The sequence below is a fragment of the Dryas octopetala genome, chromosome 8 (genome assembly GCF_963921425.1).
Source record: "Dryas octopetala chromosome 8, drDryOcto1.1, whole genome shotgun sequence".
NCBI classification, from domain to species: Eukaryota; Viridiplantae; Streptophyta; class Magnoliopsida; order Rosales; family Rosaceae; genus Dryas; species Dryas octopetala.
The window spans coordinates 10,361,627-10,386,157 of NC_141373.1; the positions used below are offsets into that span (position 1 = coordinate 10,361,627).

A 24,531-nucleotide genomic window follows, 5' to 3' on the forward strand; every position below is an offset into this window, starting at 1 on the left:
CTTTTGGTCCTGTCTGTGCAGAGACATTAGTCACATTACAACTATTTGAAAATTCAGAATTTTTTTTTTCTTCTTTAAAATAATGAAAAAAAATAACAGAAAATACAAACCCAAAGTTCATTTGGCCCGTAAGCCCGAAACCAGACGGAGACCTGCCCGGCCCAACAGCTGAGAAAAGAACTAAGCAACTCTTACAAAAAGGGGGCAAATCGTAATAACAAAAAATGGTGAGAATGAGTGAGGTAATGAATTAGAATTATGCTAGAAATAGGGTCCAATTTTCTCGAATGTTCCAAAAAAATAAAGTGTCATTTGCTAAAAAAAAGATTAAAAACCTTTGAAAAAACTAAATTAAAAATCGTTCAAATGCTCCATATAAATTTAAGGCATAAATTCAATTTAAACACATAACTATTGTAATGTCCAAAAAAAAAAATAATAATAATAATAATATTTATGGGCTTTAAAATTTGGGTTAAACTTCTAAGTTTGGGCTTTAGCCCAATTGTTTTACAAGAAATGAAAAGCCCAACTAAAAAACAAAAAAAAAACTAAATGGATTTGAAGATAATAACCAACGCCATCAGCTTATCTAAATAATCATTAGATACATCCCTCTTAACTGAAGATGCATGCCAATTAGACTATAAGAATAGTCTTGAGCAGCAAAAAAAAAGCTGAACATGGGAGACAAAGAAGAAACCCGAGAGAAAAAGAAAAGAGAGAGGAAGAGAGAGAGAGAGAGAGAGAGAGAGAGAGAGAGAGAGAGAGTGAACTAGAAAGAGTTAGAGAAGGAGAGGTTGGAAACTCTATAAAGGTTAGAAACTGAAATTTTTATCTTAGAAGTTTTCTTTAAACTTTCCTTAAACTAACCCCTTTTTTGTCATCTATGGTTTTTCTTTACTGTAGGAACTCACAGCTTTTAGCTTCTATAGAACTCAAGGGGGGTATAAAGAAAGGTGAGTTTAAGGAACCCATGGAAACATGGGTGTCCTTAACAAAATTTTTTCTAAAACTTGTGGTTTTATAATTTTATTTACACACCTTTCTTTTATGTTGTAAAACTAAAAATTAGGTTGTAGATAGCCTTATTATAGCCTTAGAAACATGTTTTGCGGTTTGAAATTGAAGGAAAATGAAAAACAAAGAAGTATGAAAAATCTGGAAATTTTTCCAGAAAATTCGCATGTTCGTATGGCCTCCTTTCGAGCCTTATAACTTGAGTTTTAACCGTCCGTTTTTCATGTTCTTTATATGGTTGTAAAGAGGTGATGCAGAGCTTTAAAACAAGTATAAGTTTGCTCAATTTGGTGAAGATTTGATAGGTCAAAAGTCGAGTAAAAAATGAGATAAAAAAACTGGAAAATCTGGAAAACAGGGACTGTTTAAAGAAGATGATGAACAGTGACCGGCCAGCCACCCCACTCGCACCGCCGGCGCGTGGTGGCGCGTGCGGCTGTTTCCGGCAACCGTTTTCGCCCAATTTTTCACCCTCCTAACTCTATTTTTCGATACGAGTCCAATGGTATAAGTTTCGCGTCAATCCGACACCTCTAAGTTAGAGTGTGAGTTACACTCTCCTTAAAAAGAGAGTGAAATAAATTTAAATCTAATTAAGTTATATCTAAACTATATTTTTTAAAACTTTTAGACCCGAACACATAGGAACGGACCAAGAAGGAACTCGAGCTCAAGAGATTAAGGTAGGGTCTCTATTTCCCCAATGATTGGACTATATTACAATTAATCCTTGTGTCATGTTGTGTGATTTATTTTCTTGTGATAATTTATCTTTATTACTTGTGATGTTATTTCTTCATTAAATGTATCAAGTGCACTATATTTGTGAATAAACTTTTATTACTAATCTTGTGTGTGCACTGTGAAATTCCTAAGTCTGTGATATTTATTATTATGCATGTACTATTTAATTTCTCTATACATGCATTAATGTTTATCTTTACTTGCATAATCACAAGTGCATAAGGAAAGTGTGATTGTGAACAAGGTTAAGAAAATGATTAATTGAGACACCAAGAAGAGAGGGAAATGAACTTGGTGGTCTCGTGATTTATTAGAGACACCATGGAGAAAGGGAGATGTACCTGGTGATCTCATGATTTGTGGAAGAATTATTGAAGAAAAAGTGGAATTAATTATATTCAAAATATTTGGGCTTAAGGGACGGATGGGTGTTGGCTCATACTTGGGACATTCGGGGCCACAGTGGAAGGATGCACGGTATGGGACGTGTAGGCCTGTTTGTCTTGGGTATGTGTCAACAGGAATGGTTAAGGAGTGAGTACACACATTCTCATTGCATATAATTGAAATCATTATCTGTATTTATTTTCTTTTACTGAGACATTGATTAAATGTGATAACTGGCCATGAGGGATCAATATACCCTACTGAGCCTTAAAAGCTCACACCCTAATAAATCATGCAGGTGACGGAAATATGACCAATGATGTGGAATACCCAAGAGAAATTTAGAGAATTTGCTGGAATACTGTGTTTTGTTTGTTTAACAATACATTGTAATATATAAGAAGATGAACATCTAGTATGGTACTCTTGGAATAGTAGTTTGCTAAATAAAGTCTATTTTTCATTTTCACTTTACTTAGTCTCTTCAATTACTTTATATTATTTTAGGCTTATTCACACCATTGCCCCCTGTGAGATACACTTTTTTTCACTTTGCCCCCTGAAACTTAAATCCTCTCAGTTTGCCACCTGAACTTCACACAGTTGTTGCAAAAGACCCTATGCCGTCAACTCTGTCAATTTTTCCGTTAAAATAGCTGACGTGGCACCTATATGGTATGTGTGAGACATTTTTCTAGTTATGTAAGATCCATGTAGACAAAAAAAATTATAAAAAATTGACATGGATCTTATTATTTTTTAGTTTAAAAATTGTTTTTTATTTTTTTTTGGGTTCACATGGATCTTACATAACTAAAAAAGGGTCTCATTCATGCCATATAGGTGCCACGTCAGCTATTTTAACGGAAAAATTGACAGAGTTGACGGCATAGGGTCTTTTGCAACAACTGTGTGAAGTTCAGGTGGCAAACTGAGAGGATTTAAGTTTCAGGGGGCAAAGTGAAAAAAAGTGTATCTCACAAGGGGCAATGGTGTGAATAAGCCATTATTTTATTTTATTTTCTTCTCACGTCTTAATTGTAGAAAAAAATTTTATTAATCTGCGATTAGGACGTAAGTCACGCTTCACTCCTAGATATTAGATTTTATTCAGGATTGGGGTGTGACAACTATATATGCTATTTCAACGGGGTCCATGAACTTTCAAATATTTCAAATATACACCTGATTTATTATGTAAATTGAAAAATGAAATTCCGTCCATCAATTTATTGAGAGATCAGTTAAATGTCAGCTTGACTTTTACTAACGGGGATTAATTGGCAACGTGGCACCAACTTAGCATACACTTCCTGCCAAATGAGCAACACATGTCCACTTGACACGGGCCCACACACCCATCACCTTCTTCCCGCTCGTCGAACGCTCTCATGACCATTTAATTAGTCTCCAAAAAACATCACGTTTTCCCCCAAATTCGAATATAAATCTCTCACTTGTGTTTAACGAGCAAAAAAGAGATAATGAGTTTGTGGACCTGTGTCAGGGGTTAGGTGGACCAGTGTCGCTCATTTCCCGCCAAATGAGCGACATGGGTCCACCTAACCCCTGACACGGGCCCACAAACTCTCACTCTTTCTATTATTATTAAATTGTGAGCCCGTGTCGCTCATTCGGCGGGAAATATTTGCTGAGATAGCGACACGTCGTCAAGTACTCCTGGTCAGCAAAAGCTAAGCTGTCATTTAACTGATCTCTCAACGAATCAATGGACAAAAATTCATTTTTCAATTTAGATAATAGATCCGGTGTATATTTGAAATATTTTAAAGTTCATGGACCCCGTTGAAATAGCTTATATAGTTATGTGTCTAAATTGAATTTATGCCTAACTTTAAAATCGTTGTACTTTTGTCTTTAAAGTTACTGAACCAATTCCTCATCCTTTAGTATTTTAAAAAGTTTTCACGGTGGTATGAGTAGTTAATTCAAGTAATAATATTAGTTGTATGAGGGAGTGTTATAGGGCTTTACTCTATTGATAGAGTCACTCTTTTGATCCATCTGAGAGAGCCACTCCGAGCAGAAGAAGATACACATGCACCTGGAGCAAGTGACATGCATCAAGACTTGCTATGACCCCCCTTTGTTAACTGATAAGATTTTGACATCAAATCTGAATTTTTGAGTTGGTTTTACATTTTTTGAAATTTAGAATGAGGTCCTTTTTTTTTTTTTTTTTTTTAAGTTGGGGGAGGGGAATCGAACTTGGATACATTGTGAGTAATTTTACGGCCCTTCCAACTAGGCTACCAAACAATTGTAAAATAAAACCTTTATTAATATATCAAACTATTAAATATAGAGATTTTTCAATCCCGCCCGGTCATAATCCAATATAGAGACCTTATAAATTGAAATCTTAAGTCTTTTTCGATTGACAATGCTAGAGTTATCACCTTATTGTACCACATTTTATAAACCACATAATGTATTAACACGTCATTTAAAACCAGTTTAAGTTTTTTAATTTTTATTATTTTCTTAAATTTAATTTGAACACCAATTATGTTCATTAATTCTCCATGACATTTTCACTGGCCATTGAATTTCTCATCGGAGTCCGTTGATGTATCATTTTCCTCAAATTGTAATAGAAAGAACATTTTGGCATGCGTGCGAGAAACTAGTATATAATAAATGTCTATTTATTAGGCTGAGAATTTTTTGTATATATATTTTTTTCTGATTACATTGGAGAGAATCGAACCTGTACCTAATCTAATTCTAACCCATTTACCCCCACTCACCCTCACCACTTAGCCTAATCGATCCCAAAGGCTTTACATATATCATTCATTAATTGACTGGTGTAAAACACAAATATAATCACTAACGCAATATTATTTGTTCTCTAATAATGCACTGAACATGTATATTTTCTAGAATCAAACATCTAATTACAAGCATACTACTATGTGATCAGTGAAATTATTAAACTTAAAAGTGGATCGGGTTAATTTTTAAATATATGAAGAGCTTATATAACTATTTTGTAAATGATTTCCCTCATTTGAATTTATCTCTTAATAACCCAAAATTTTATTGAAAACAAAATAGAGAAAAGTAGGAGAGAGGTCAGATAGCTTATTATAAGTTTTACACTTTTACAGTGAGGGGGATGTGCAAGTGGGATAGAGAGCACACAAAGGCATTGGTGAAGAAAGGTGCATATATATATATATATATATATATATATGTATGCTTGCTTGCGGTTTCCTACTACCCTTTGGTGATCAACCGGAAATGGTTGTTCTCCTATTTAGCCTTATCTTTGCATGGCGGCGCCATGCTCTTCCTATGGAAGACGCTGCCAGATTCTTGAGTATTCCAAATCCCAACTGATCAGAATTCGTTGTGATGATCTCTTTCTTGAAATGCCACCATTTTTTAAAAAATACACTCTTCAAGTCGTCGGGCATGAGAACAAAGGCTTCGACTTCTGTGAGGGCCTTAACAACTTCTGGAGACATGGGTGAGCTTGAAGGGGTGAATGTTGTTAATGCCCAAGTTAGAAGTTCTTCTCCATAGAAATCACCTTTTCCCAGAGTACAGCTTCTATTCTCAGTAGTAATTGATGTGTAAGTCCCTACAAAGCCTTGAATGACAATGAGCATCTTAAGTGGCTTTCCCTTTCGAATGACATAGCTGTTCCCAGTATAGATCGCTGGCCTAAGCTTTTCGCAGATTGCTTTCAAGAGTTGTTCATTCAAATTTTGGAGCTTTGGCACCTACAATTAAATACATACATTTAAGAAAATTAGATCAAGAGAGAATATAAATCCAAGGAGGAGCATATATCGTTCAATATTAAATATATTCTGATGGATAAACTAATTAATTATTGTGAATAAATTAACTAAGTCTTGTTATGGTGAGTCGATCTGGTACTAAAATGATGAAATAGAGTCTGGTACTAAAATGATGAAATAAAATAGCGAGTCTTGTTATGGCTTGTTGGTACGTGACAATGTGTATATGACTAATATATATAATATCTTTTGGGATCTAGGGTTTAAGATTAATTGTTAAAAATGTAAACACCCATCGTATACTTTCCAATGATAAATGAGTTTATGAACCGATCGATACTTTCTAATTTGGTCAACATTATAATCAAGTGCTCAAACGCTTATTGAGAGTGGTTCGAACACCTTTGTTATTGTCAATCAATAACAATTAAGCATGTTACTTACCAAATGTAACAATCATATTTCTTTTAAAGATTTTTTCTTGGGACGTGTGTATTAATTAATTTCTTAATTGTGGTTGTATATTAACATTTCTACAAGTAATATACAAAAAAAAAAAAAAAAAAAAAACTCATCTAAATGACTATTATTTTTATGTAATTGTGAGTTATAATTGACAAATAGTTACAAACCGAGCTAGCGATTGAACTTTTGCGTTGAGAGTGTGCTAACACTCAAAGCCAGCGTTCAAACCCCAAACACTTAAAAGTTGAGCATTTCGATTGTTTTTGAACGCCTCTTATTATTTGTCCATCTATTTTTTTCTTTTGTTTTTATTAATTAATAACCCTAAGATTAAACATTTAAGATCAAAGGTTTCTTAGTCGAAAGATTTGATGTTTATATTAAAACAATAATTTAAATGAAAACATAAAACAACCTAGCTAATTTTAAATGCAATTAAGAATGTGAAGGAATCTAGACATCTATAATTCCCAAAATCAATTGGTAATAGGAGAGTAGCACAAACTCTTATAGGCCACTATGCAATCTTTCTTTCAATACGCTCCGCACGTGTGACGTCACTCGTGGGCTCTTAGGCTAACACATGGATAACCTGCTTTGATACCACAAAGGAATCTAAGCATCCATCTTAAAACCAATTAGTAATAGGAGGAGTTGCCTAAACCCTTATAAACCACTATACAAGGCCTCATATTTTCAGTGTGGGATCTTTCTCTCAACTACGTACAACATTGATCTATATAACTTAACATAAGCAGAAGATGATCTCCTTGATAGAAAGATCGAGGAACTTACTTTCTTTAGCGTATCCAAACAGAGAGAGCACTTGATCTCGCTTGCATGTGCTGAGGGAAGAATGGAGAGAATATTCTTCACATGAATATCTTTGTTGTCTTTATGTTTAATGTGTTGCATTATCACACTCTTCTTATCCTTAGGGAGGTCATGTTCAGACAGCCAATTTTGTATCTCTTGATCTTTCTTTTTCATCATCCGTGCTAGAAGCTTCTTTGATCTTTCGGTTTCGATCCGATTACGTATCTAATATTCCACAATAAGTTGGTTCATCAGTACAATAAATCCTGACATATATTTATGGGCATATATAATAATATAATGAGAAATCCTCTTATAAGCGTACCTAAGATTTCAGTGAGAAATATGTAATCGATCGAGTTTATATATAAGTATAAGAAATACGAGTGACTGAATTTGCAAATGACCGGCCTATTAAAATCTTACAATATTATTCAATGGCTGATTTTTTCATGTTTATCCATGCTAACCTTTTTCAATGCTTATGCATGCTAACCTTTTTCATTCACCTGGGATTAGCCCAAATGGTGATTATAAGCGGAGTTAAGATCATAATAGATCTGGTGTTTAATTCTCTCCAATGCAAGAAAAAAAAAAAAAAAATTTCTCATGTCCATTGTAATTATAATTTTCATATAATTACAATTGTTTCTCACATGCCTACATGCCATGTTATTGAAACAAATATTGTTTCAAATGCTCCAAAATTGAGCTCGACCTTCCCATCTATATCATCTAACAAACTACTGCATGTACATCAAAAATAGGAAATTTACCATCCAATGACACCAAATTCAATTGATTTTTAATCAGAGCTGTGTATTATAAATTCAACAATTCTCGTTTTTTATGGATTAGAATTTTATAATAAAATTGAAAGATAAAAGGTAATCCCCTTAAATGTGTAATATAAAATTAATATTAAAAGTCAAATAAAAACAAGCAATAAATCTCCACATTTTTCCTTTTGAGTAGTTCCAATTATATTATCAGCAACTAATTAGTGAAGTGTCCTTCCTACCAGAAATTATACCAGCGAGAAGCAAGAACATTACAAGGAGAAGCAAGAAAAAAATTGACAATTCAACACGAACCTGCATAACATCATTGAAGTAAAATACGAACAGCATCATGCCAGCCAAAAAAATAAACACTGCAAAGAGGTTTTCCCATGCATGCATACTAGTTTCGAGGTTTTGACCAAGAGAACTGCAAATATGAAATGGAGCAAATGTAAGATACAGTATATTATATCTGATTTTATACAATGCATGTGCTCAATGTAAGAAAATGAATACTAACCAAAAGAACGAAAAAAAAAAAAAAGTGTACAGAAGATTAGAAAAGACTCTTGATGAGTCTAGAGTACTCAAATAGTCTAATCAAAATCCAACCCCTAGTCGTTTTCCTTTATAATTATGGGTGCTTTAATAATCAGAAACTCAAAATGAGAAAAAAAATTTAAATTTAGATACATACCTTAAATTTTGGAGGCCCCACCAGATACAGTATAATAACTTTTGTAGGAAATTGGTTGACCCTGTTGTGTTCATACCAAGCTGAAGAGCATCAAGATATATACCAAAGTTGAAGAGCGTTGTATTTGGTGGATTTATAGGGCACATATCGTTTAGATATTGTGTGATACTTGTGAAGTTACGATCATGACAATTCAAAGTATTAAATTCACATCCATTTTCACTTCGACAAACATATTGCCAACAATCCATCTCTCGTTGAATAGCCATAAAGTACCAAAGAGCTCCAAGTACCTAATAGACCAATTAATTAATCATATATACTACAAAAAAATTTAAAATGACGAAATAAATAGACAAATATAATATTTCCAATTAATACTCAAATGATCATCATCATAATATATAATGAAATAGCTAAATAATTCTTTATGGCATCGTTTGATGCATAGAAATGTTGGATAAGATAAATAATTAGATTCATGTGTGTTCAAGAAAGAAGATGAAGGGTATCTTCTACCTTGAAAGAAGAAGCTGAGAAGAAGATTGATTAACTATGAGGAAAACTTATCCCCTCTAATCCCACCATTTTTGGGGGATTGGAAATGATCAGTTTTCCCTTATGATTAGTTCATCTTCTTCCTTTAAGTTATAAATTTCTTCCTACTTGAATACACATGAATTTAGTCATTTATCTATCATATCCAATCATTTCCATTGCCTCAGACGAGGCATATTTGATTGTTTTTACGAGGCTAATCCTCCATATGTGGTCCTCAAATTCAGTCTTCAGTTAAGTCCTCAACTTAAGATTCCCATTACATGGTAACTATATATAAAGCATTAATTACATTTTCCACCCTTATTGGGTGAAATTTCACTTTGGTAGTTGACCTTTGAAATATTGCAATATTGTCAAACTTGACAATTGGAAATTAAAATTGCAATTTTTACCCTCGATTAGCTTGACTATTAGGTCAACCATTCTGCTGACGTAGCACATTAGAAAGAGTACGAGCTTGTAGATGCTCATACAATAACCAAATAGTATTGTACTACCATGATCATCAAATTGATCTTGTGGTAGTGTTTCATTTATAGAAATTTGAGTTTATTTAGACCTCATTTATTTCCATAGATAAGATACTCATTAGGGACATGTGTGTTGACACATCATGGATATATAGCAAAGGAGGAGGAGCATGAGCTTGTACATGGCCGGACAGCAACCAAATTGTATAGGTTTACTGCATGCTAGCTCTACAGTACTCAAGAAGTTTGTTTACCATAACTTATTCACCAAATGGTATAGGGTACTGCTACACCCCTCAATGTTTAGAAAATATTCCTATTCGATCACAAAATGATGTGGTACTGGTGTTTCATTTATTCAAATATGATTATGATTGAGCCCATTCTAGATTAATTCATTTATTTTTAATAAGTAAAATACTCATAAAATGATTTGTATGTGTCATTATATAGTTACCAAATATGATGAATAAATTTGGTGACTCTAGCTAGCATTATTAATTGAATGGTATAATGGGCTTAAGTTTGGTTAGAGAATAGAGTAAGAGTTTATGAGAAAGAAAATGGTGGAGGAAGAGAGGTGGGTGGGCGCGTGAGAAATAATCTTTGGGGTGAGATTTGTGTTTAATGAGAGAGTGGTTGAGTTTGTACATTATGGTCCGTTTGTTACACGGGATTAGAGAGGATTGTGTTAAATAACACACGTAACTTACGTTTGGCATCAACCGGTGCTATTTTAAGTGGGATTGCATAGCACCGGTTTTACTAAAACACATGCTTAGACAGTGTAGCATAGCGCCGTGTGAAAATGAGGTGCTAAATAAGAAATGGACTGCATAGCACCGGTTTGTTCTCAACTCTCTCATTTGAAGTCATGATCAGTCTACTGTACCAAGTTCCTTCGATCAGATCAGTCTCTCTTCGATCTCCCTCCCTCATCTCTATTTCTCTCTCTCTCTCTCTCTCTCTCTCTCTCTCTCTCTCTCTCTCTCTCTCTACTGTACCAAGGTGCTTTAGATTGATCTACCAGATTTTTCTTAACTTTTCTAGAATTGGTGTACTAGATTGATGGCGTGGGATTGAGCCATAGATTTTTTCTTAATCTTTTTGGATTTTTTCTGGGATTAGTTCTTCTGATTGATGGCATGGAATTTTTTTGGGGTTTTTCCATGATTTTATTTTCTTAATTTTTCTTGTTTTTTTTCCTTTCGTTTCAGTGCTGCAGTGCTGCTGCCCCCTCTATGTAATTTGCTCAATCCTAAAAATTTAAAATGTTAAATTTTGAAAGCAAAGTCTTTTACTTGACTGTTCAATTCCCATTTTGTTTTTCCCAATCTCTGAGCTACCTTGTATCTTGGGCTCAATGCTGATCCATATTGATTTATTTTTTTGTGTATGTTTACTTGTTCAGATATGTCTGGAATTGGAACAACACAAGACCCCTTGTTCAACAGTGATTCTTATCCATCATTTTTTTTTTGTTCCGATCCTTATCCCTCTTCCATTTTCTTTGTACACAAGTGCAACAATTAGCAAAAAGGACTATAGAATCCTTAGCATCTTGTGATTATTTAATTGTTCATAATATAAAAAATTATGATAAATTAAATTATCAAATTTTATTAGGCATTGAAACTATATTAAAAAGATTAGATAATTTTTATATGTAATTTAAAAATTAAAATATTTATAACTTAGTCCAGCCATGCACCAAACACAAGAGAGTGTTATTTGGTTTATCCAGCTTCATAATCCAATACAACACCAAATATAGAATAACATTTAGTCCAGCTTACTCCAGTCCAACATAATCCAGTATAATCCATAAGAATAATCCAGTCTAACACAGTCCAACGTAACAAAACGAAGCCTAAGAGCATTATGGGGGATAAAAGTACGGTGTGTATACGTGGGATGAGTAGATTATAATATTTATCAAAATTTGGTGATCTTAAGAGTGAGAAAATAGAGTGGGTAGGGGAATAGAATAGATGGACATTCTTCATTCAAGAACCTAAACTTTTATCAAACATATTCAACTAATTAAACATTAGTAACTTAATTAACTCAAAACAAAATTTCGGAGCAGTTAAAATAATTAAATAAAAATATGATTGAAACTTACATGGCTAGCAAGAATGACCGGAAATAAACTGAACGCTACTTGAACCCATATTCCAATCTTCATGTCAAGTTTGTTCCTTAATAGTTTGATGCGAAGAACCCTTGGCACGTATTGAAATATAACAAATGAGTTCAATATCTTCCATATTTTCAGATATCTTGAGCTCCTTATTTTTGAAAAGCATAAGAAAACAATGACTGCCTGTACACATAAGCCAACAGTTAATTAACAATAGCATATCAGTATCCTTATAACAGTATCTACAGGGGTTTATTGTAGAACGTAGTGTAAATCCAGGATATTGACCTGGTTTTTTAAAGAAAATATTACTTTAGTCACATGGGTATCTACTCCTACACTTTGAAGTTCTAAATTCGAATCACGCACTCAACTTCAATATCAAAATAAACAAAAAATAGTTTTTTTTTTTTTTTTTTTATAAAATGTTACCAAATACAGAAACTTGGAAAACAAGTTACTACTCCATAAAAGCTTCTTACCTGTGGAAATGGAAGAATAGCTAAAATGTTGATCAGAATATGCGACCACGAAATCCTCTTAGCTTTTGCCAATAATGTGTCAGCTTCATGTTTAGTGCAAAATTGAAAAATAATATCCACTATATAAGCAAGATCCGTAATTGATCGTAAAAGAAACGTAGTTATTTTCAACTCTTTGTCCAACTTGATGCACTTCATATCCTGGTTCACGACCGGGATGTAAAAGAATAAAGGGTCAAGTACAACCCCAAACGCACATGATATTGTAAATATCCTTTTCCACATTGGATAATTTTTCTTCATTGTTGGCCATTTTGTACTTAATTTCTTTTGTTGCAATCTGAACACGACACTATAACACAAACATATAAATTGCACCCATCAGAGATTCAGAAAATTAGAAGAAACATCAAAGGAGCCATTGTAGCTTTGGCATAATTTAATTACTACTCCTATGGTCTCTCTGTTCAGCAAGTATTCACAATAATCAGAAAGCATGGTCAATTAATATTTTGTTAATTAGTAGACAATTTAGATAAACTTTCAAAAGAGGGGATCGGAGAGGAATGGTTCTAGAGGACCTGTTGGGAAACAAAGATGCTGCATCGTGGTATCCAAGCATGTAATGATCGAGTTTAAGAAAGTAGAAGTTTGATAAATTAATAAGAAAGTAGAAGCATATGAAATTGGCATGCAAGTGATATAGAGTAATGCTAGATATATCATATTTTTTAGATTACATTAATACCATGTATCTAATAAAAGTGGAATCCCTGCAGTGCAAACCCTCATATATATAAATGGGTATATGAGAGAAAAAAGGGTATGTAATATAAAAATGGGGTAATGTGTAATTACTATAATAACCTTTATTACTGAAATTATTTAATGTACTAGAGGCATCATTTACATTTTCCCATACAACGATGGACAAAGGCTCTATGAGTATAGATACTAACACACACAAGTTATACTTTGTCCGAAAGCGGTTTAATAAAAAAATTCTAGACAAAAAATGATTTAACATGATTGGACTTAGTAGCCTACATTAATGGGCAAATGGCCAGGGAGATTTCAAAATTAAGATGTTTCACTCTCACAAACTCAAATGCCAAGTACACTCAAATCACTCTCCCACCAAAGAGCAAAGAATAATGACAAATTCTTACTCACATATACCAATACCAATGAGATGGGGTTTGCTACATAGCTAGAACAAGCTTTTATATGGGACGAAAACCTAAACCACTGTTGGGTCGTGTAGGCCCTTTTAAAGAGCCACAACAATTTGGGATTTCAATTTAAGCCACCAATCAACAATTGAATTACTTAATCCAAATTTCATTTAAAAAAGAGAAAATGAAGATGATGTTAGAGTTCAAAGAAACTAACTTCGCAAGTTTCTCTTCATTGTTCTCCATATCTACAGTTACATCGTGGTTAGCCATGCACAACCTGTCGTATTTATGATACAATGTATCCTTTGAACCAAAATGGACCTATCAACTGCTGAAAATACCACAAAGTTCTGATTGTTGACTCCTGCAAATTTGGAGAAACCCAAGTTAGAGAGAGAGAGAGAGAGAGAGAGAGAGAGAGAGAGAGAGAGAGAGAGAGAGAGAGAGAGAGAGAGAGAGAGAGTTTTAGTTCGAAGCTTATAACACCAGTGACACCTCAATGTCTAGGAGGCTTTTTTCTAGAGTGTGGAGCAAAGAGAGGAGGGGGCGCCATTTGGGCAAAGCTTAGAGGGGCACAATTAAACTGAATTTCTGGATATATACAATTATATAACTCATGGAATATATTTTGCAAGTGAAAATGCAGCAAATCCCCTCACAAACTAAATCTGATACACAACTGAATGTCAAGCTGGTAAAAGTCATTGACACTTAATTAAATATGCACCGGCAACAAATAATTACTGCAGCCACCCACCCCCGTCTCTCACTCTATCCTAAATTCTCTCTTTTACCCCTTTTACCAAAAGTACTCTTTTCTCCCTCATCCCACATTCTCACCTATCCACCCTCTGTAACTCTCTTGCACAGAACGAAAAAAACCCACAACCCCAAAACTTCAAGCTCGCTTACACTGGAAACACCTGACGTCCTTTCTGCTTTTTCTTGCTTTATTTGTTGAAATTTTATGACATTAATATAAATTTCGAACAACCCAATATAAATTTCGAACAACCCAATATAAATTTCCAACCCACTTGCACCGATGCGTGATTCAATTTTACTAAGTCAGGTGGAAATGAAAATGAAGTGGAGGTGAAGTGAGGCAAGTCATTGGGTAAAAAGTCAATGACTTTAAATACTTCAGCTATATGCAGTAGGTCCACATTTCATGAAAAGTTTGGAACTTTGGAATAGCCAAAAAAGATTTCATTTAGGCAAGTTATTTTAATTTATAATCATATAAAGAATTATTTGTTTTGACTATGAATCTTCTCTCATATCCCAACTCTTTTTCTAATAATTTTTTTGCTCACCAGCCATTCAACCAAATCAAAAATTTATATAGTTTATTAGTACCATATATATATATTGACTCTTTGCTAGAGAAGCGACTTAGTCAACAAGTCATGTGCCTACTGACCAAGAATAATTAATTTCTGATTAAAATTAAATATAAACACAAATAAACGTGTTAAATCTAACCATTATGTATTGACCTTCATTTGTCAATTATGTTAAGTCTCTCACGACAAATCTGAATTCCTCTTTCAACTTTATAAGAGATATGTACTTATATATTGAAATGATTCATATGCCGACATGGTTGGTTTAGTCACTTATAAAATTGCTTATTAGCTATTAGACTAATAGTATTGGTGAGATCCGAGTTTGAATCCCCCTCTTTCAGTTAAAAAAATATTCAAATCATGTATTAAAATAGAAAAAAAAGTTAGACTAGTCGTAGTGAAAGTTTCCTGCTGAACAAGTCAGCACGTACTCCCTAAGATTTTAATTTGACTAAGGCTTCCATACAAAAAAAAAAAAAAAAAGTCAGCAATTTAACTTAATTGCGCCAATCAGAAAAAGGAAAAAAAAAAACAAGGAAAAAAAAGCAGTCTATTGTTTAATTTGTTTGTGAACAATCCAATATAAATAAATAAACTTGTACAAAACAAAAAAATAATCCTGTTTTGAAAAATCTTAGTTAAATAAAATAAACTATGACTATAACTTAATCAAAAAATTATAATTCACATACAAACAATTTAGTTTGTAAATAAATAAAAAATTATTTTGCCAAATGCCAAGCTATCGATCCATCAATACAAAGTGTTTCGGCTTGGTACGAAATATAAAATGACATACAGTTTGAATTATTAAAATAATAAAAAAAACTAATTTAGTATCTTAAATTGAGAATGGTCTTAAGCTAAAGAAACTACTTACCTCACTGGTCTGACCAGTGTCAAATAATTTTTTCGGGGCGACTCTACCGAGAGGTTCTTCACAAATAAAGTTAGTGCGGAGTCTCCTATGCCGATATATATATATACAGGGCCCTTCTAATAAGGGATCCCTCATTTAGTGTTAAATGAGGGATCACCCTGTGTAGCCCACATGAGTCGTTTTGTGTTAATCCGAACCGTCCATTTTTTACATCTCTATTGATAGATCATCCCTGCAAAAAATCAGTCAAATCGGAAATCGTTTACCTGTTCGTTTAAGCGGTCAAAGTTTAAAACAAATGAACGAACAACAAATTCCTCTATAAACACCTAAACTTTGACCGCTTAATCGAACGGGTAAACGATTTCCGATTTGGCTGATTTTTTGCAGGGATGATCTATCAATAGAGATATAAAAAATGAACGATTCGGATTAACACAAAACGACTTGTGTGGGCCCCATAAGGTGATCCCTCATTTAACACTAAATGAGGGATCCCTTATTGGAAGGGCCCTCTATATATATATATATATATATATATATATACAGTGGCCTTCAGATACGGGATCCTGCATTTAACTCTAAATAAGGGATTGGCTTGACTACCCTTGGATCTCTTTTAATGAGATCTGACGGTGGATTTATAACCCACCATTTAACCCATATAACCCAGCTGATAACCCGTTCCCAATCCCCAACCCGTTTAATCAAAACACCCAGCACGCGACTTCTTGTAGGGATTGAGAGGACAGAAGGCAGTTGAGAGAGAGAAAGCTAGCTCGTGAGGAAGAAGAAGCAGCTAGATCGAATCCCCGCAAGATCAAGAGAAAAGTGACGCGAATCAGGTATGGTTTCTCTGTTCTCCTATGGGTTTTTTCCTAACAACTTCAGATTTGGAGTTTTTCATTTAGGATTTGGGGTTTTTTGAATTTGGGGTCCTTTTCATTCTAGAAACTTAGATTTGGGGTTTTTTCTTCTGTTTTTGTTTTCCGAATTTGGGGTTTGTCTTGTTACTTTTTTACAATTTGTGGTCTTACTTGCTTCAGATGAGTTTAAGGTTGAACTGTTTTGGCTAAACTCATGGTCTTGTATAAAGTTTTGTATGCCTAAAATCTGATTACTATTATGTTTACAGTATTATGATTTATCATGTAATACCAAGGGACATGTCTTAGGCCTAAATTAAGCTCCAGACATAGACATCTGAATATATTCCATGCTGGTTTCCATGTTAGATTGTATGTTTGAGATGAGTTGCCTGATGAAAAGGTAATGATGACTCTAATGTTGTTTAAGGAATAAAATGTCAAATAGGTTGATTAGTGGGACTGGATACAATAGAACTTTTTTTCTTCTTCTTTTTCCCAATAGATAGTGTCATGTGTAAATTTTAGCAGTTCTAAAATGACATTGCATAGAGGCAACTGCAACTGCTGCTGCTACATGGAGAAAGAAGTTCCATGCTTTCTAAGAAAGATTAATGCATTGTTTTTTGCTTGTTTTTGCAAAAGAAGCTACATGGTGTTTTGTCTGTAAAGATTTGAGCTTTTGCATTTTGCCTTTTTCCTTTTTCCAGATGAGTAAATGCCTTCTAATGGAAGAGAAATGAAATATACAAGTGCAAAGATCTGCTGCTCAATCACAAAGAGTAATCCCACAAGCCTACAAAGCCTACAAAGAGTTGGTTGCAGATTGCTTACTTGGACTCCAACAGTTAGAGTAGTTATAGTTATTGGTACGATTGGTTAACTGATGTGTAATTCTTTAGGACTAATGTGTAAATGACAATTGTATTATTGAAATTATCAATGAAAAAATTCTTCTTTACACAACTCTGATATGTTTTACTGATCTCTTCATTGTATGTATATTTTAATACAACACTTTACTATTTTACTTTTGAGAGACTACACTTTATAACAATTTATATAGCGAACAAGTTCCAACTGTGGTTAAGAAAAAGCTCAGAATGATGGCACTATTAATCATCAATTTTAGAAAGACATCACATGTAACTTTTTGATGTATCAAATTGAGGAATCAATTGAAATTTAGGAACACATACAGGAAGACTTGTCATTGTGACAAAAAAAAATATGGTAGTAAGTACAAATCTATATGCTGTAACAACCATTATCAAGTTGTATTATCTTTAGGGTCCTTCCAAGTAGGTTATACTCGTATCCTATCACGAACAGAAATGTGTTTCCTTTGGGATTTGACTGATTGCCTCGAGTCTCCATTTCATATTTAAGTTGTAATCCGTTTGGAACATTGGCCGGCTAGGGTACTGTTCTCGAATGAAGTGGAAATTACTTGAGATGAACCTTCTTTCCTTTGCTGCATGTGTTGATCGTCCATTTTTTGGCTATTTGAATTGCTTCTGTATAAGGATAGAAAATATAAAAGAGAAATTAAGACACTCTTTTCTTATAAATGATATTTTAGTATGTCTTTGGGCATAATGACACTAGAAACAACAGTATATTTCTACTAATCTAACCCTTAGAGCAACAACAAAAGGTTTATTAGATAGGTTGCAGTATGTCAAGGTAAGTTAAAACCTTGAATAACGAAAAAATCTACATTGTAATAAATTGGAATGTAAAGTCTGGAACAAACATAAACCCAATGTTTTAAACATCCCCTTGAGGTTAAAATTATGATTTACTCATTGAAAAAGTACATTTTACTTGCACACAAGTTCCATTTCAAGATTACTTCAATTCATTAATTATCTGCCAACCTATCTCATCTCCAACAGCACACAATTGTAAACCGACTTTTTTTTTTTTTCCTTAACAAACATTGTGTTGTTCTTCCATTCTCTGCGAGGAAATCAACAAAGTGGAACCATTCCAAAAATCATTTTACTTTAGCTCCAAGCTTTTGTAAACCCTCAAAAGTAGCCTAATTTTGATGTCTTTGGCCTAAGACATGTCCCTCGGTATTACATGATAAATCATAATACTGTAAACATAATAGTAATCAGATTTTAAGCATACAAAACTTTATACAAGACCATGAGTTTAGCCAAAACAGTTCAACCTTAAACTCATCTGAAGCAAGTAAGACCACAAATTGTAAAAAAGTAACAAGACAAACCCCAAATTCGGAAAACAAAAACAGAAGAAAAAACTCCAAATCTAAGTTTCTAGAATGAAAAGGACCCCAAATTCAAAAAACCCCAAATCCTAAATGAAAAACTCCAAATCTGAAGTTGTTAGGAAAAAACCCATAGGAGAACAGAGAAACCATACCTGATTCGCGTCACTTTTCTCTTGATCTTGCGGGGATTCGATCTAGCTGCTTCTTCTTCCTCGCGAGCTAGCTTTCTCTCTCTCAACTGCCTTCTGTCCTCTCAATCCCTACAAGAAGTCGCGTGCTGGGTGTTTTGATTAAACGGGTTGGGGATTGGGAACGGGTTATCAGCTGGGTTATATGGGTTAAATGGTGGGTTATAAATCCACCGTCAGATCTCATTAAAAGAGATCCAAGGGTAGTCAAGCCAATCCCTTATTTAGAGTTAAATGCAGGATCCCGTATCTGAAGGCCACTGTATATATATATATATATATATACTTTATGATATCTGACCCAATGAGCTTCTTAAGGTACACACAGTTCAGATTGTTGCAAATTTGGAGGAACTCCGAGAGAGAGAGACCTCAATAGTGTCAAACTAGCTAGGAGGCATGAATTTGCACAAAACAAAGACCGAGTGGCAGAAACTATATCTGGTGAGAATTGTAATGGAAATCTGCTATGAAGATGCACCAAATCCCTTTAGAAACTAAATCTGAGAGTCTCAGAGTAAGGCACAACTGACTTACCTAGTTTTGCATTGACTATATGGGTCTTCCAGTTCCCTAAGTCTTTTCCATATAAATTTTTCCTCTTCGGCCAAAACAAGCATTGACTTTGGAGGAGACTCTCTCAACAACTTCTTACGCCCCTGCACCAATTATTTATGAATCCATTAATTATAAGGTACTAACAAAGTAAAACATTAACCAAAAACACCCAATCAATTTCTATTAATTTGCGGACACTTTTCATCAGCTCAAAATATAACATGCGGACACCTTCCAAAAGACCAGAATCAATGCATCATAACCAAACCAACTACACAAACAGCCCAAAACCGATCTCCTTCTTTTCTTGGCCAAATTGATCTCTTTCTTCAACTTTACCAAACCGACAATTGTTCATCTTCACTCTCAAGCATCCTTCTACAACTGCTACAACAACAACGAAAAAAAGAGGTTCAATCTCTACAGTTCCATTTAAAGTAACTGCAACTGTAAGTCTGCAACTCCAATAAACTGCTGTTTCACTTGCAATTAGTAACTGCAACTGCAAGCCTGCAACTCCAATAAACTGCAGTTTCACTCGCAGTTTGTAACTACAACTGTAAGTCTATAACTCCAATAAACTGCAGTTTCAGTTCCCTTGCAACGTTCCAAAAATTGCAGTTTCAGAAACTGAGCTTAAAAAAAAAAATCAAGAACCTTCTACTGGTAAGAGATCAAAGGAGGAGTCTACCACGAGCTGTGATCATGCCCAATTGAGGAGAAGCCGGAGTGGTCGGAGCAGATCTAGAAGGCTTCGATCGAGCTCGGAGCATATGCATTGCTTCTTGGTTGGCGCTGAGATTTTCAAGGCCGTTGACAGCAGTGCTGCTCGTGGTGGTGATGTTCGTCCCGGAGGTGTTTGCTCTGCAAAGAAGAAGAACAAGAAAATGATGAAGAGGAAAGAGAAGAGAGAGAGAGAGAAAAAGAAAGAGAGAGAGAGAGAGAGACAAAAAAGAAAGAAAATGACAATCGACCAAATTTCAAGATAAGCCAGCTAGCTACAACTTACCTTGTTGTTAAATAAACTTAATTGGTGCATTAGAGAGTAAAAACAATAAGTAAAAGATAACCTAGGGTAATTAATTCATTATTTATTTACTGTATCATGATTATCATCCCGACCAACTTGAAACACATAATCTAATCTACATTTTTATTTCTACTCTATCTTCTCTCCAGACCTACTCTTTTATTATTCTCATTATACAATGTAAGCTCATAATTATTTTTTAAATATTATCTTTGAAAAATTCATTTAAATTGAAAATCGTTTAATTATATAACTGTGATAAAATAAATTGACAATTTTAGTAACAAGTTTGGTTCATCGTCTATTTATTTGATAATTGTTACATAACCAAATAATTTTAAATTTAGTTAATTATTTACAAAGATAATCTTTAGAGAAAATGAATCGTTCCTAATATAAAATTACATTGCAAAATAATAATAATAAAAAAGAAGATTAGAAAAAAAAGTAGATAGGTTTCCCATAACGTAAGAAAATCCAATATCAAGCATGTGCTAATGATTGACATGCACTCACTATAAACTTTTCAACACTACAAAATAAGGGATCGAAAATATATAATTAATTCACACCTACGAATAAAAGTGGACCGGTTTGGTATAAACTGGACCTCTTTCGAAAATAAAAAAAGTACCTGGATCTTAAAAGTAGTGAGAGCTGAAATTTGGACTTTATAATCATTTACTTTAAAATATATTAGAATTCACAAATATTACATCACATGCCACTACAGTAACAAAATAAAAAATAAAATTACATCACAAATATTACATTAATTTATACTATATTGTATTAAAATTAAAAAAAAAAATCAATCCAGTCATAACTTAATTGTGATTGTCTCACAATTTAGTTGTGACTGTCTTGGTAAGTTGAAAGAAACTACTCTCACAACTATAATAGGTATTATTTTGAGTAAATGTAGTGTTTTAACCTCTATTTATATTATATTGTAGTACAATTTTTCTAAAAAAAATTCAATTCAGTAACAACTTAACTGTGACCGTCTCACAATTTAGCTATAACTGTTGTTCAGTCACAATTAAATTTGAAGTTGTAAGTCTCGTACAGTCACAACTAAATCTAAAGTTGAGATTACATTAGTCAACTTTCAAGACAATATAAAAGCTTCAAAGACAATTTTGTCAAAACTTTATAAATTTTAACTAACACCCATCAGATGTGGACCAAAGAACAAAATTGTCAAATGGAAAGACAAAACAAAGAGGTCAACATGTTTGTGACATAATCTAAAAACTATATTTAAATTTAGTAGTCCAATTGAAATATTATATGGTTTTCATGATATTATAAAAAATTATTAGGATTTGGTATTTAATCTTAATTTTCTGTATTGGATATCGTGTAATTTCATAATATGAATTTTATTTTGGATCATTATATGATATAATTTTTATTTTCTATTTTTTTATTTAGAAGGGGGAATCGAACTTAAGTGCAGAGGGGCAAACTCTACAGCCTTTTCAACTGAGCTGCCCACCAACTGTGATATAATTTTCATTTTGCATCAATTTGGCTTATTTTGTCATCTATGTTACATAATTCATCAAAAAAAGATCACGTGTCACACACAAAATGACTTAAGGGTTGAGGTGGAATGATGTTTTGATCCTTAAAGAAGATCACGTACCTACCACGTGATTTTCAAAAATTAAAAAAAAAATGTACTTAGTTAATTAAATTGTCAAGTGAATGAAATTTATTATAAGAGAGTCATATGATAATTTTACAATCATATAAACCCTGAAATGCCCTTTGCTAAATAAAATCATTAAAAAAAGAAAGGTCATTTAAAAATTAGCAAATTACAAATAAATCAATAAAATATTTAAAAATTTCATAATAGTCAAAATATAATTTAGGTTCTCATAATAGTCACATACATATATTTGTTAATTACATAATAGTCAATGGGCTCAGTCTAATTTGGATGGCCCTATGCTATTTCTAGTGTTAAATTACTATCATACCCTTCAAAAATATTTAACTCATTTTTAAAAATTGTGATTGTCACACACTCACCAAGTCTAAAAATGGCAGAAATATCAATGATATAATGGATATTTTCATCCATGGTCAAAATTGACAAATTTGTTGATTTGTCCTTATTTGAAAAGTATTTTAAAATACAAGAGCATGGCAGATTCGAAGTAATCAAGACCAAAGTGGAAAACGGTCCAAACTACCATGAACCAAAATCGTAACTTGATCTTGAAAGAACCTAATAACATAAATACCCCTGCAGAGCTAAGTGATTATTTCTTCTGCCAACTTAGACAAAGTACGTTTTGTTTATCCGTGGTTAAAAAGTTTTTAAAACATAGTACATAGCAAATTGAAACCACATTAACGAAAGTGAAAGATAAATCTAACAATAACAAATAATTCAAATGACATGGACCAAAACCATAATTTGACCCTATGTGAATTGCAAGCAAGAGAAAAGTTAAACTTTAGGGTTCAATGACAGGTTCCCTATTGATTTTGTATAATGGTCCAGAAATTATTCAGAAATCAAACTGTTACTGAGAAAAAAAAAAAGGCACAAGAGAGCTTGTGAATACAATGATACTTCTTCTACTACTGTTTGGGTTGTTCAACTTGCACTGTCTCAAACACCCAATTTCCATAACATAGTTGTGGGTTATGGCAGAGCAGTATAGACATGTTAGGGAATATGCTACCTTAGACCAAATTGCATTTCCACAAGGTTCCTGGTGGTGATATCACTTCGTTGCCAAAGGTTATATATAATAGTAGAAAACATTGATTGGCAAAGGTTTCAGTATATTAACAATGAGGAATTGATGGCCACTTGATTACAATGGGATATAAGTCCCAACTCAAGTACAAGCAAAACAAACACATTTCTCCACATTTGCAAAACTAAAGTACAAGCAAAACTAAGTCCGATCCAATTAAAATGCCCAATCCTTGTTACAAAATTGTACCACAAATTCATCTAGATTGTCTTTGCAACTTGAGGTAGAGATTTAAGAAGGGACGGTGATGGCCTCCGCAAATTGTGATTGAGAAGGATCATGTGTGTCAAGAGAGTCAAAGCCCCAGCTTGATGTGCCGTGCCAAGCTCAACAGGCACATATGACAAAAGTGTAGATATCCCCAGTGTGACCTGTAGCATTAACACATAGTAATTATATCGAGAAACTTAAGTTTAAATCAACTTGATCATACTAATTAAATTAATCGCAAAGGGAAACCATGTTTCTAGATATAAGAAGACAAAAAATGAATGGAAAATTGGAAAGCATTTATACCTGAAGGCCAGCCATGCCAACAGTAGCTTCAATCAAAGATCGAACTGCAGGATGTATGTCAAATTTCTTTGTTGACCACCACAAAGCGCCAATTGAAAATAAAGTTGCAGTTGCAAGGATCCGATGGTCGAGCTACAGACAGGGAAATATAGATGTGAAGCTATGAATTATAAAATGCTAATATCTATACCTTTCATCTTCAAGAAGCCAATTTTAAGACATATGAATTCAATAATTTTAGAAAGCATAGTCACCTAAAGAAAATATAAGCTCAGAGGCTAAATTATTTGCCCAAAAGTGATGATTTGAAAATTAATGAATTCAACGGTTTTGTTAGCGAAGGAAAAACTTGAAATAATACCTCTTCCCAATTGTTCACTTCTTTTTATTGTAATATTTTAACTTTTATTATTATTATAAAAGCAACCTTAGTGCTAACATATAGCAATGTTAAGATTCTAAACGCTAGAATATAATCTTTGGTCAGTGAAGATACCTGCACAGTAGATGTATTCTCAAAGAAGTTCCGGATTAGTGGCTTCATGTCAAAAACATCCTCGGGGATCCATGTGTTCCCCATCTTTGGAAAAGTATTATAAGC

At 33.5% G+C, this 24,531-nt stretch overlaps 2 protein-coding genes across 2 annotated transcripts; both read right to left on the bottom strand.

The window, feature by feature from the left end:
• Positions 1-5,383: 5,383 nt before the first annotated feature.
• LOC147277084 (cyclic nucleotide-gated ion channel 1-like) lies at positions 5,384-13,921 on the bottom strand. Its single transcript, XM_086255784.1, has 7 exons — positions 13,733-13,921; positions 12,341-12,692; positions 11,841-12,041; positions 8,685-8,977; positions 8,300-8,414; positions 7,185-7,430; positions 5,384-5,903 (listed from the first exon to the last, which is right to left on the bottom strand). Exons 1-7 carry the CDS (start codon positions 13,786-13,788, stop codon positions 5,409-5,411), a joined length of 1,758 nt encoding a protein of 585 aa, XP_086111910.1. The 5' UTR covers positions 13,789-13,921; the 3' UTR covers positions 5,384-5,408.
• Positions 13,922-23,583: 9,662 nt separating this feature from the next.
• On the bottom strand, positions 23,584-24,531 carry LOC147277085 (heme A synthase COX15-like). Its single transcript, XM_086252801.1, has 3 exons — positions 24,427-24,531; positions 23,931-24,062; positions 23,584-23,785 (listed from the first exon to the last, which is right to left on the bottom strand). The coding sequence occupies exons 1-3, from the start codon at positions 24,508-24,510 to the stop codon at positions 23,615-23,617; spliced, it is 387 nt and encodes a 128-aa protein (XP_086108927.1). The 5' UTR covers positions 24,511-24,531; the 3' UTR covers positions 23,584-23,614.

Coding starts and splice junctions, on each gene's coding strand:
- LOC147277084 (XM_086255784.1), bottom strand. CDS start 13,788: ATGGCTAACCACGATGTAACTGTAGATATGGAGAACAATGAAGAGAAA. Junction 8,978..11,840: donor CGGTCATTCTTGCTAGCCAT/GTAAGTTTCAAT, acceptor TTGGTCTATTAG/GTACTTGGAGCTCTTTGGTA. Junction 5,904..7,184: donor GTTTGGATACGCTAAAGAAA/GTAAGTTCCTCG, acceptor ATTTAATTGTAG/GTGCCAAAGCTCCAAAATTT.
- LOC147277085 (XM_086252801.1), bottom strand. CDS start 24,510: ATGGGGAACACATGGATCCCCGAGGATGTTTTTGACATGAAGCCACTA. Junction 24,063..24,426: donor AGAATACATCTACTGTGCAG/GTATCTTCACTG, acceptor CCCTGTCTGTAG/CTCGACCATCGGATCCTTGC. Junction 23,786..23,930: donor TTGGCATGGCTGGCCTTCAG/GTATAAATGCTT, acceptor TTAATGCTACAG/GTCACACTGGGGATATCTAC.